General features: G+C 28.2%; 1 protein-coding gene across 8 annotated transcripts in view; it reads left to right on the top strand.

Annotated features, from left to right (window-relative positions):
- Positions 1 to 13,109, top strand: part of LOC107438262 (nose resistant to fluoxetine protein 6) — a 34,331-nt gene that overhangs the window by 16,465 nt on the left and 4,757 nt on the right. For 7 of the 8 annotated variants that reach the window (XM_087158083.1, XM_087158082.1, XM_087158086.1 and 4 more), the window contains 7 exons: positions 2,228 to 2,324; positions 3,011 to 3,103; positions 5,152 to 5,317; positions 6,416 to 6,495; positions 9,031 to 9,153; positions 10,500 to 10,620; positions 11,556 to 11,730. In XM_087158083.1, the coding sequence (XP_087014209.1) occupies positions 2,228 to 2,324; positions 3,011 to 3,103; positions 5,152 to 5,317; positions 6,416 to 6,495; positions 9,031 to 9,153; positions 10,500 to 10,620; positions 11,556 to 11,730 (855 nt within the window). The remainder of the gene's footprint in view (positions 1 to 2,227; positions 2,325 to 3,010; positions 3,104 to 5,151; positions 5,318 to 6,415; positions 6,496 to 9,030; positions 9,154 to 10,499; positions 10,621 to 11,555; positions 11,731 to 13,109) is intronic. The other variant, XM_087158084.1, reaches the window with a different exon arrangement.

Genomic DNA, 13,109 nt, shown 5'->3' on the forward strand with positions numbered 1-13,109 from the left:
CCCTATCAATTTTCTTGAAGCATCTTTCCAATCAACAGACCTATTTTGGACATCCACTACTTTATTAGGAAACTAAAATATTCTTCAAATATTTGAATATCTGAGCCTTTTGAATAGTATAGTTTTGTTTACCTACAATATAATCTTGTACTAGTTTTTTTTAAAGAAAATCAAACGTGACATCATGTTTTAATATTTAACAATTACATCAGTGTTTCACTACTAAAAGAAAACAATTTTTTTAAAATTCTAAATAGATAAAACTTCCTTGAAAAAAACGCTCTTAAAAGCAGCAGAAATTTCAAAAAAAGGATTTTTATTTTTTGATAATTTTGGGGCCGGTACCCCCTGAAGACGTCGGCTTCGGTTGTTATATTTTTATTTCCTTCGTTTCCTTTATTGCTACGAATGTAGATTGTAGAATGTTCTTTTACACTACTTGGTGTAAATGATTTATCATAGTTGGCCAGACAGCCCCAATGCCTTCCTCTGAAGATTTCTCCATAACGACTTATCTTTGAACTCTTTTCGTTCATTTCAAGAAAATCCACCGAGTTTGCCCATATCCTTCCCCGCTTTCTTTTTCGAGTGGGTTTAAAAAACAGTATCTTTTTTTATTGTATTGCCATCAGTCATTCGAATCACGCGGATCATCCAATTCATTCCAATTTATTTCTATGCATTTAATAATATCGGATCGTTTAGAAGTCTTGAGTTGCAGTTGTCACCTCAAAAAAAAAACATTTGGTGGCAGCTAACTTAAACGTCGTAGATTAGCTGCCACCACTTTTATTTTCAGTAACATTAATACTTATAATAACAGTAAGATGTGCTATGCATAAGAGTCGGTATAGTTATTTTCATGATATACAATAAAAATAATAATCATTAATTTAGAATGCATTCATATACTAATTCCTAAAATAAAATTAGTTTCATAATTAATTACGCGCACAACATAGAGAGAATTGTAGGATGAATTCAAGCTAAGCATAGTGATACAGAAACAAATCGAAATTAAATATTATAAAATTATTTAATACAATTGACCGATTAATGTAAATCATTTTATTTGGAGAACATACTTGAACAATTATGTAAATCTTCTATGAGAACATTCTTATAACAAATTCATAAATATTGTTTATGCATCTGAGCTTGGTGTGAGCTTTTTCATTATTGTTTGGACTTAAATACATTTATGAAAAAGTGATCTATTCGGTCAGTATTAACTTGAAATGGAGTATTCATTCACCTAATTTTCAGAAATTTTCTGCTCTGAATTCAGATTTCATCCCAGTTTTTACAGTGCAACGTTTCAGTCACAAAGGATTGTGTTCGATTCTAAAGGACTACTACTACAGCTATTGATTCAGCTAAGTCATTTTACTGAGATATATTTACTGTTACAAGATATACAATATGTATTTGTGGAAAGTGTTGTTATCGACAATCTCAACCTTCATCTATGAAAAGGTACCCCCCTATAGTATCGAGTTAACATGTCTTATATACTAGTGAGTTGGAATTATATTTTTGTAGTCTTAGATACACTACAGTACTCCCCCATCAGAATTTTATCTGTGATAGAATTCGTTGAATGGGATACCACTAGTTGTTTTGTGAGAAGTTGGGAGAACTGTATTAAGATCACCTTACTTTTGAGTGCTGAATTAAATTCACTGTCTTTCCTATGCTGCCCTTAGAAATCGAGTGTATACGTTGTATGTGATAGAGACTGAGAAGCATCAGCGTGATTGTTGCAATCACAAGTCAACTGTGAACCATCCATCGAATCGAAGTGGGTGTTACAGTTAAGATAGGCATGTTCATTTCGAAGTGGGAGTTTTTGGTCAAGGTAGGCATGTTCACATCACGCCCGATGGTCATCAATGTGGGAAGTGTTATTATCGACAACATTCATTTAAAAAAACGCATCCCACCATAGAATCGAGTTAACATGCCTTAAATATTAGTAAATTGGAATTAAATTTTTTTAGTGGTAGAAACACTTCCTATTGATTGTCTAATAATGCAAAAGAAATGCTTCAGATATCGCTTTTCAGACAAAATTTGCATAACTTGGTAAATGTTAGAATTTTTGTTAAATTTTTAATGTATCTTTTTTTAATTTTCTTCTCTTTATTTACTTAACTAAGTTATTAATAATATTATTGCATCATAGCAAACTCAAAATATCCCTTAATTGTGTTGTATATCTTTTCAGGAAACTTAAAGAGATTTACAGAAATATTTAATCATAATTTACCGGTAGCTGTCATTGAAAACTTCACCATACCTGTGGGATCCTTCTTTTTTATGAGGTATGGTTCACTAGGTAGTTAAATCTACTTTGATACACTTATATATAAATCTCATTTTTACTTTTCATTCAATTGATTACATTCATTATCATAATACATTTTTACTTGTTTTGACTAAACCTGTATATAAATCTTAATTAAATTTTTATTTTTTTAAACTCTGTTCCTTAAAACTTATTCCAATGTTACACATGTTGTTTTGATACACCCTATACATAAATCTTAATTATATTTTTAATTTTGAATCTCTGTACCGAACCATACATAAAATATAACTTATTCCAACGGCACTTTACTTGTTTTGATACGCCTTGTATATTAGTCATATTTTAGTCATATTTTTACTTTTTAAATATTATACCATACAACTTATATGCATTTAATTCCGATGGCTTTTTACTTGTTTTGATACGCCGTGTATATACGCGTCTTGTTTTGATACGCCGTGTACCATACAACTTATAATATGCAACTAATTTCGATTGCATTTTATTTGGTTTGATATAACCTGTATATAAATTTTAATCATATTTTTACCTTTCAAACGTTGCATGATGTAACTTATAATATGTAATTAATTAATTTCTCTTTTTACTTGTTTTGATACAGCATGTATGTAAATCTTAAATACATTTTTGCTGTTTAAACGTTGTAACATACAGCTTATATTACAAAATTTATTTCAGTGGTTTTTTACTTGTTTATACTATATGGAGAAAATTGGAAAAGAATGATGGGAATTTTAATTTGATTATGTTTCTTGTACGTAAATATTTGAGGTCAGTATTCTTCTCTTTTGAAGTTAATCTTAAATATTTTCTCATATTATATATATATATATATATATATATATATATATATATATATATATATATATATATATATATATATATATATATATATATATATATATATATATATATATATATATATATATATATATATATATATATATATATATATATATATATATATATATATATATAAAATAGCATTCAGGTTTTAAATACACTAAAAACTTTAAAAAATGTTGATTCAATTCACTGTTTTGATTTCGAAAACCTATATACTTCCCTTCCAACAAATAAAATTCATGATGACCTTCTTCAAATTCATAGCATGTTTAATCTCAGTGATATTATTAATGAAGATAACTGGAACTTTCTAGTACACATTAACCTTAACAACAATTATATTCTTTTCAATGACCACCTTTTTCAACAAATTAATGGTATTCCCATGGGAAATAATTTTAGTACTAACATCTGCAATATTTTTCTTTTTCTACAAGAATATAGATTTGTAAAATCACATGTTAATCTTCCAATTGATTCTCTCTTTCTCAGATTCATTGATGATCTATTAGTTATTAATTTTAATGATTTCGATATTCTGGCAAAACATATTTATCCAAATGAATTAATTCTTAATAAAACAAATAATAGTAATTCTTCAGCATTTTTTTAGATTTGAAACTTAATATTAATGCAGATAAAAATATTACATTTAAACTTTTTGACAAAAGAAATGATTTTAAATTTCCAGTTAAAAAATGCATTGATTTTAACTCTAACTTAGCCAATGGCATTACTCTCGAGGCTGAAGTTCGGTTCCTTTACTCGGTCATTCAATTGACAACACTTCAGAAATAATTAAGAGACGATCGGGATAAAAATCGGATTTTTTTTTTAAATTCCCTATTGCGCAATTGCAAAGTAGTGCACTATGAAATGTTAATTCATACATACTTAAGTTTTAAACATAAAACCAAGACGGCAGATGTAAATAATAAAGTGTGAGAAAGTATCTAATTTTGAATAATTAAGAACAAGATCTAGAAAAAGAAATAACATAAAAAGTTTAGTTTAAGAATTTTATGTTAGACATGTATATATGTACATATAATTCTGACCGCAGTAAAATTTTAAAAGCTAAAAAGAATTTTAAAAAGTTGCTCCTTAAGAACAAATTTCCATTAAAAAAACAATATATTACATTTTAGTTTGGCAGGGTAATTGATTCTAAAATCAATAAATTGTATTGAATACAATATCACATAGCAGTAAAATTAAAAAAAGCTACCAATTTCAACTCGAATAATATAAAAATTAAAATCTTGCACTGATTAATAATAATTATACTTATTAATAAGGCATGAAAACAATTATGAATACTATTGTTAGAGTCTTTGTAGACTTTTTATGATGCATAAATACTTATTTTGTAGACTTCTTAGTTTTTTTTCCAATGTAATGAACTGTTTTTTACCTTAAATTTCTGGAAGAGTGAATGAGGGTTTTGGTCTGTGAAAAACCATCATACAATGAATGTTATTTATAGGTTCTTTTTTATTAAAAAAATATAAGTTAATTAAAACCACTTAATTGAACAGTTAATTTAAAGTTTTTTCAAACAAATGTTTTTTATAGTTTTTCAAATAAAAAGTATTTCTAATTTCCAAATTTTTATTTATTTAAATTAAAAAAGATATATTATTTGAATTATTTGAATTAAAAAGATATATTATTTGAATTATTTGAATTAAAAAGAGATATTATTTGAATTAAAAAGAGATAATGTTCATAGAGAGATAAAAAAAATTCTGAAAAAGAGAGTGTTTTAAAATGAAACGAATTTAATAATAGCAATTTACCTAAAATTATTTATTGTTATTATAACTTTTTTTTTAAATATTTGTTAAAGCACCCTTTTTTCTTTCAAACTATAAATTTTTTGAATAATTTTTCAAATTTTTTGAAGAGTGAGTTTTTAAGAATTCACCATAAATGTGAACTACATAAATACTTAATTCTCTTTTCGATTTTAGATTGACTCCAGCTCTTGGACTGATAATATTGATGGTCTTTGCTTTGCCCCTTATAGACACTGGACCTCTATGGTATTCCATTATAAATCCAGAAGTTCACGCATGCGAAACATTTTGGTGGACAAATATTTTGTACGTAAACAACTTGTGGGAATCTAAGAGTACAGTAAGTTTTATTATTTTAAGTGGGCATTGGACCTTTCAAATAGTTTTTCAATTACAGTCAAACCCCGCTATAATGAACCTTTAATAGACCAAAATTCTGGTTCACTATAACCGGAATTTCACTATATCCACACCACAAGCCATTTTGACTCATTTTTCCTAATTGTTCCCTTTTATGACACATTATTTAAATAAATGACCCATAAAAAAGAAATACAAAAATGATTAAAAAACAATATGTAGTCACAAAAAATGTGTTAGCTTTTATTTTTTATTACTCTTTCATCATCTCGCGTACAAAAAATTTAGTGATGAGAAACTGAGATAGAAGAAGCTTAAGAAAAAATGCTTATGGCTACATTCCACGCAATAGGAGGTTTTAAAAATCGGTCTATCTATTTTGCGTAGAAATTTCAAAATTACAAAAAAATGAAGAAATCTATTTATTTTTGTGTGAACTCTATCAATCATGTTTCCAATTTTCTTAATCTGCAAAATTTCATAAAAAATATTTGAAAGTGAACGCAAAATTTTGTTAACATGTCATTTAAAATGTCCCTTTCAGAACAATGTGTTTTAAATAAGTTTATTTTTAGTACATTTTTACACAAATAAGATCAATACCACTACACAACTACTTTCTATATAAATAATGTACTACTGTAACTACTGTCACAAATAAGATCTATAACACTTGTTACATGAAATGATTTCGATATCAACAATTTAAAATGCAAAATTTATTAAACCAGAGCATTTTTTTTATAAAATTTTATTTTTTCTGTCTTTGTAAACATAGGGATACTTTTGAAATCATTTTAAATAATAAAGCGCTTAATTTTATTTGCGAGCAAATTTTTAAAATATTAAAATAATTTCTTTCATTCGTAGAGTGAGGTGTATTTTTAATTAGAAGGAAATAAAAATGTTTTTATTTAATAAATTTGTGATTTTCTTAATACATTTTTTTGAAAGGTATTTTGGTTAAGTATAGCTGATAGTCAAAAACTTTGGCTTATATAGTATGAAATGAAAAATAAATAAATAAATCCAATGCAACTTTTCTTCAGGGAAAATTTAATTGATTGTGCTTTCCTAGTGTGCATTCCATACTTGGTACTTGGCAGCATTAATGCAGTTTCATCTCATAGGAGTCGTCGTTTTACTGATTTGTTACAGGTAAGAAATTTATGTTAACTAATAGAAATATTTTATTTTTACATTTAATTTCATTTTTTATTTTTCTGATTTGTTGATCTTGAATCTGATTTTTTATTTTTTTTGTAAAGGAAAAAATATCGATAGTTGTTTGTTTTAAAGCACTAATGTTTTTTTTAAATCTTTTGGCACAAAACACAAATTTTTAAAAAAATTATATATGCGGTATTTCGATACGGTTTTATCGGAAATCCCAGTTATTTTTTCTTCGTTTTTTCGGCAACAAATGTGATTTGGTCGAACGTGATAATGAATTGTGATTCGGTTGAATACCGAATTTTCGGGGCCAAATAGCAACACTGGAACCAAAGTTTCAGTATTATGAATAATAACTTCTGGAAAAACGTAATCATAAAACAATGCTAAAAAATAAGGCCTATTAGAAACGCTTTTGAAAATGCCGCGCTATCGTAAAAACTAATATGTAAAAAACAGAGAAAATAAAAATCGATTTTAATTTTCGGAAGAAAATAAAATCGATTCTTAATAAAATAAAATCGATTCGAGATAAAATCGACCTTCCCAGATTTCCAATTACCAGAAAAAGTAAAGAAAAAATAATTAAGTCTAACAGAAATGCTCTTAAAATTGCTACTTTGTAATAAAAATATCAATAAAAAGAGAATATTTTTTAAAGGAAAAAAAAGCTAGATAGATATAAAAAGAGAAAGCGTTTTTAATTTTTTAAATGAAAATCTTATGTTGAAATTTTCAATTTCAATTTTTCACATTGCCATTTTTTCAGAAGAGAAAGTATTGCCATGAAAAAAAGTTTATTAGTAACGTTCATCAAACAAATGCTGTGTCATAATAAAAATGCCTAGAAGAAAAAAGAAACGTCAATTAAAAAGAAAAGCAAAAAAAAAAAAAAAAAAAAACAAATTGTCCTTTATTCCTCAAACAAAACTTTAACACTGAAAATCACAGTTTTCTATGTTACCGGTCATCTATATTTCAGTACAGGGAAAAAGTGACAATAAATTAATAGTATGAGACGTTCTGCTCATGATGCTACGTTATATGAAGCGCTAAGTAAAAATGCTACGTTATAATAAAACAGCAAAAATGAAGAAAAAAAATCCTTCTCAATTTTTTGAGCTAAAAGTTTTGAAAAAATGATGAAATTGACTTGTATGAATATAAATTAAAAAAAAAAAAAGCAGACGTGCAAAAACTAGTGGTTCAGTGTAAAGTAATCTAGTCTCAATTCTTCAAATTTCGTTTTACCACTTGTCTTCTAGAAGGTAAAATTCCAAGCCATGTGCAAAAAACATAAATTTTAAAATGTAACAATTTTTTGTAAAAACTATTTCGTATAATAAAAACAATACTATAATATAATTAAAAATATGATTTTATATTATTCTTTATCATGTTTATACAAAAAAAAAACCACTTTGCTGAATAGTTAGCCGATTATTTCACCAACTGAATTTTTGGCAAAAAGTACTTGTTACATCATTAATTTAAATGCAATGTTATTGCAACTTGAGAAATTTACAAAGTGGTGCAAAACGTGAATTTTTAAACTGCTCGTTATTTGTAATTTTGATTTCAATTTTTTTGTTGCACAAGTGCTCTTTTACGGTGAAAAAAAGAAAACGTTCACTTAACAAAAAGAATCTAACAATCAATAAAACACCATACTAAAATACATTGAATTTTATTTTAAACTTATCAATTTCGTTTTTATTTTAGACTTTTGTTTAAACCTTATAAATTTTCTTCCATCAAAATATTTGATTTAAATTTATATTACTTAATACCTGGGTGTACTAAATTTTTTTCTACTTTCATCGCAGTTTTCTTTAATTAGAATTTATTTTTAAAATGAATTTTTATATTGAGTGATATGATAAAAAAAGACATTCCTTTTCACCAATGTTTATTTATTTATTTTGATAAATCTATTTTTAATAAAAGTGGAAATTTTTTAAAAAATATTAGTTTTTTTCATTTTTGAATGAATTCTGATAATTGAACGCCTTTAATTTTCTGAAAATAAATTACTAAGTTTATTGATAAAAAAAATTAGAACCCTAATGTTTAAATAAATGTTACTACATTTACTGTCAACCTATCTAAATACATGTGCGGCCCTTCATGAGTCAACCTGCTGTACAAGGGGCCCTTGACTCAAAAAGGTTGTGCACCCCTAGACTGTTGCTACGCTGCATACCACAAACGAATAATAAAAAAAAAATTTAAAATAATAACACATAGAAACAATAGATCATTGTTTACCTTATTCGATTCCTGAGTATGACAAAGTACGTTACTATGTAAACGTCACCATTGTACGTTACCTTGTATACATCTCTTTTGTATGTTACCCTGCATATGTCAAAGATCGCATTTTAAAACAACTTTAAAGTGTTATTTATTCCATTTTAAACCCGATTCTCAAGGAATAGGTAAAAACAATAGGCATAATATTGTTTGAAATCTAGTTTTTCTTCTATCTTGTTATTTCTTTATTCAATGCTTTAATTATAGGTGGAAAGTTATGGGAACATTTGTAGGACTTATCATACCTGTTGGCAGTTGCATATTAACTTCTTTTATTGCTGCCTGGCACAATTTCCCTATGCCTGCACTAGGATACGTGAAAGATATGGAGTATGTTTCATTTTATTATCGTACCTCTTTTTTCCAAAGGAAATAATCATGGGTTTTGAACTTTCAACAACGTTATACAAAATCTTGCCGTGAAGAATCACCTACGCTTTAGAATAGACACAATTCTTAAAAATTAACAAAATTACTAAATTTTTTTAAAAAAAATTACTTATTTGGCAAGATATTTCCCGCAACAGATTTCTCATTATTTTTCTTTGCAAATTTTTAAGAGCCTAATGCATGCATCATTGAAGTAGCTTTGTAAATATTTATTTAACCGTCGTTGAACCGTCGACCCAATTGTTGGTTTTCCATTACTAATGTTCAACTCCGTGGCCTTGTAACATTGAACCAATCCAGAAGACAGGCAACTCCTGGATAAATATACCCAGAGATAGGGTTTGTTATGGTAACATGGAGGACTTTGTCACTCCACAGATTTACCGTGCACCAGTCACTATTTACTTAAAGGGGAGTTTTCGGCCCGCGAGGATCGAACCCACGACCTCTTAGACATGGGCTCAGTTCCGTACCCACTAGGATATCCCGGCCTTGTAAATATTTAATAATTAGAACACATTCATTTTCCTAAAATTATCGAAAAATAATAAACCCATTTTATCATTATGCGCCATTTTCATAATCAGCACTAGGAGAGCACTGAAAAGAGAGGCAAAACTCGGTTTGTACTGCCAAATAGTGATGAATAACTGTTGAAAGCTCACAACTAATATAAAAATAGCCTATAATTCACTAAAAAACCGACTTCTATCGGCTTCAAAGAACAATCAAATTCGTCCATGAACCAGTTCAGTAACTTTTTATTTCATGTGATCTTACAGTTCCTGGCCAAATTATTACACGCCCAATGAAATTCTATGTAAAATCTTACTTATCAGGTGGTACTATATACAGATTTATTGTTTTAACAGCTTTATTGTTTTATGTTTATAACCGTTTGCACCTGTTTACGTCCGTGTATCAATGGTTTAAATTAGACGATATATAATATAAATTCGACGATAGGATAAATTGGATGATATATTTTATAAATGTAGAATAGAAATGTAGAATGTATTATATTAGTATATTTAAATAATTAGATCAAATTATTAGACGCACTGTAGTGTTTCAATAATGACATGTTTTGCACGAGTTTATAGGCAATACTTTTGTATTTAAACACACATGTAATGGGTTTTTATTCAGGAGATTTTTTTATATTCTTCCTATTTATTTTTAACGTATTACATTACAATGTTAACCCATTGATACAGGGGCGTAAACCGGTTTCAGTCACATTAAAGCTGTATAAGTATCACCTGTATTTTTTTTTCCTTCACCAGATTTGCTGATGATTATCTCAAAAAATTGTATATAAAACCATTCAACCACATCGCAACTTACTTCATCGGAATGCTCACAGCTCATCTTGTTTTAAAATACAAGGACAAGAAATTGGAAACTGTAAGTTATTCTTACTTCAATTGCATTTAATCTATTTGTAAAATATATGTTTACACACATCCGTTTGTATGAGAAAAAATTCGTAATTTCAACATCAATTGCCAGTGGGCAAACAACGAAAATTCGCCATTTGTATATGACAGTCTATAATTTGTCAAAATGTTTGGTTAATGATGGTACTAATAATGCCAGAGGTTTCAATTGCACAGATTAAGCTTCTAGAAATATTGAAGTAACATCAGTATTAGGCAGGTGTGTTTTAAGAAAATCATGCAATGTTAAGATAGAAATTATATTATTGTTTAAAATTAAGAAACCACTCATTAATAGGACAAAAAAGTAATTTATTTATATTGAGTTTAAAAATATTTAGGTATGTAATAAAAAACAAAATCAACAAAAAAGTTGTGATGGCCTTATTACGATTACTGGTTACCCATTTGTCAAATGCTTTTTCTTTCTGGATTGACTCCGTTAAACATTTCAAATCATGGGTTGCATAAACTGTCTCCATTGATGTTTGTCGTACGAATTGATTTTCATATCCTGCCTATGTACGTATTTCAAGACGTCGCAAAATACTTTTCCTTCTTCATTATTCATATTTATATTAAAATCACCGTCAATAAGTCAGTAATTATACGTTAATAGTAAAAAGAATATAAAAATACTTTAAATTATCATTATGTAAATACATTAAAAATGTCTGCTGATGAAAAGAAAAACAACTGCGGTCGCCATAGCAACGCATGCGCACTGTTTACTATTACTGTTGAGCACAGTTGAAAAGTGTGTGGACGCCATCAAATCCAAACCAAGACCCATTTTGCCAATGGGCAAAAAAAAATCTACATTTTATTAGCAAAGATAAGTTTGAGAGAATACCATTTATCGGCTACAAAGTATTTTAAAACTTGTACTGTTCTTCCTTACAGCACTATCAAATACTTGGATGGATTTTAGCAGTTGTTAGTTCATTGTCTTCTATTTATGGACTGTATGGGCCATCAGAATCCCTTTTTGTCCGATCATTTTACATAGGATTTCACCGTGTTGGCTGGGCTTCTGCCGTTGGCTGGGTAGCTTACTCGTGCATAGCTGGAAATGGAGGTAAAAACTAATTGTGCAGTAATGCAGTGCGTTTTATGCAAATAAAGTCACATTGATTTTGTGCCGAAATTGACACATGTGTTTCTAGGTAGTTATCTTATGGTATATCCGGAAATTTTTAAAATACATGTTAGGAAGAAAAGCTAAGGAACAGCTTATATAATGTAAAAAGCATGGCTTAATCATTAAATTGACTGAAACATTTTAATTTACAGCCATGAAACAAAATCTAATTATTCTTTTCTAAATACGTTTATTTTTGAGTGGAAAAAAAATTAAGATTACTTTCAACAGCTATCTAAATAAATAATCTATCTAAATATGTAATAATCTTATCTAAATAAATAATAATCTTATCTAAATAATCGTAGTGAGCAAACTGTTAAAAGCTGAACATGTACAAGCTATGGTTTATGTTAATTAGTAGGAACTGCAGAGAGCAGTAGTGCTAATATAAAATATCCTTAATCGAGTTCCTATTTTTCTGAATTGAGTTCATTCAGACAAGGTTTCGTTAGTAAGCTGTATTTAATCAGATCCAGTTTGTGTCGAGGAGAAAGTTATTGGAAGTGATAAAACTTTTTGGCAAAGAGTCAAAAATAAAACATTTGCTTTTTGGTACATACAATCAATTTCTGGCTAATTATTTTACAGCTTTAACCATATATAGTTCGTTCGTCTGGAGTTGGTACTTGGCTCCACCACCTTGTACGAAGTCCGCCTCCTCATTCCAGCGAGTAAGAGGAACAACGTCTCCGCTCTTGAAATTGACGCAACTCATAGTGCGCCAAACACTAACAGTGAATTCTTTTTCAGTCACTTACTTCGCTTTATCATGTGCTATTATACCTTTCTTTACTCTAGCTAATTAAATATATTGCGGCAAAATATCTCAAAAAGGACAAACTATTCACTCAGAAGAGGGAAATATCATATGATTTATGAAATATTTAAAAAATGCGCATAAAGATTGAAAAATAAATATTTTTGTCATGCGATCGCCAAATAGCAAAATTGTTCAAGATCGTTCACATCCTTCTCCCAAAAATAGCGAAATAGTATCGTCGGATACCACGTGATAAAGGCAAGTGCCAACTCATGGTGAACGAGTTATACTCGTATAATGTAAAATATTCCTTTGTGCAAGTCTCTATCTAATGCAAATGGGAGATAGAGTAACTTAAGGTCTTAAAAAAAAGGTTTTATTCGTAAAGAATCATAGGAAAAACCCTTGTTTTATGAATTGGTGCACCAAGAACAGTGTATCTGGTATATGGATTGTCCATTTATTGCTAAAGATAAAAAAAAAAATTATTTAGAAGATTTGTTACTACTTCCCTGCGCTCCTTAAAAAAAAAGGAAAAATATTTACCAGGTGA

The sequence above is a fragment of the Parasteatoda tepidariorum genome, chromosome 2 (assembly GCF_982258835.1).
Source record: "Parasteatoda tepidariorum strain Cologne lab strain chromosome 2, Ptep-v5.0, whole genome shotgun sequence".
In the NCBI taxonomy this organism is placed as follows: Eukaryota; Metazoa; Arthropoda; class Arachnida; order Araneae; family Theridiidae; genus Parasteatoda; species Parasteatoda tepidariorum.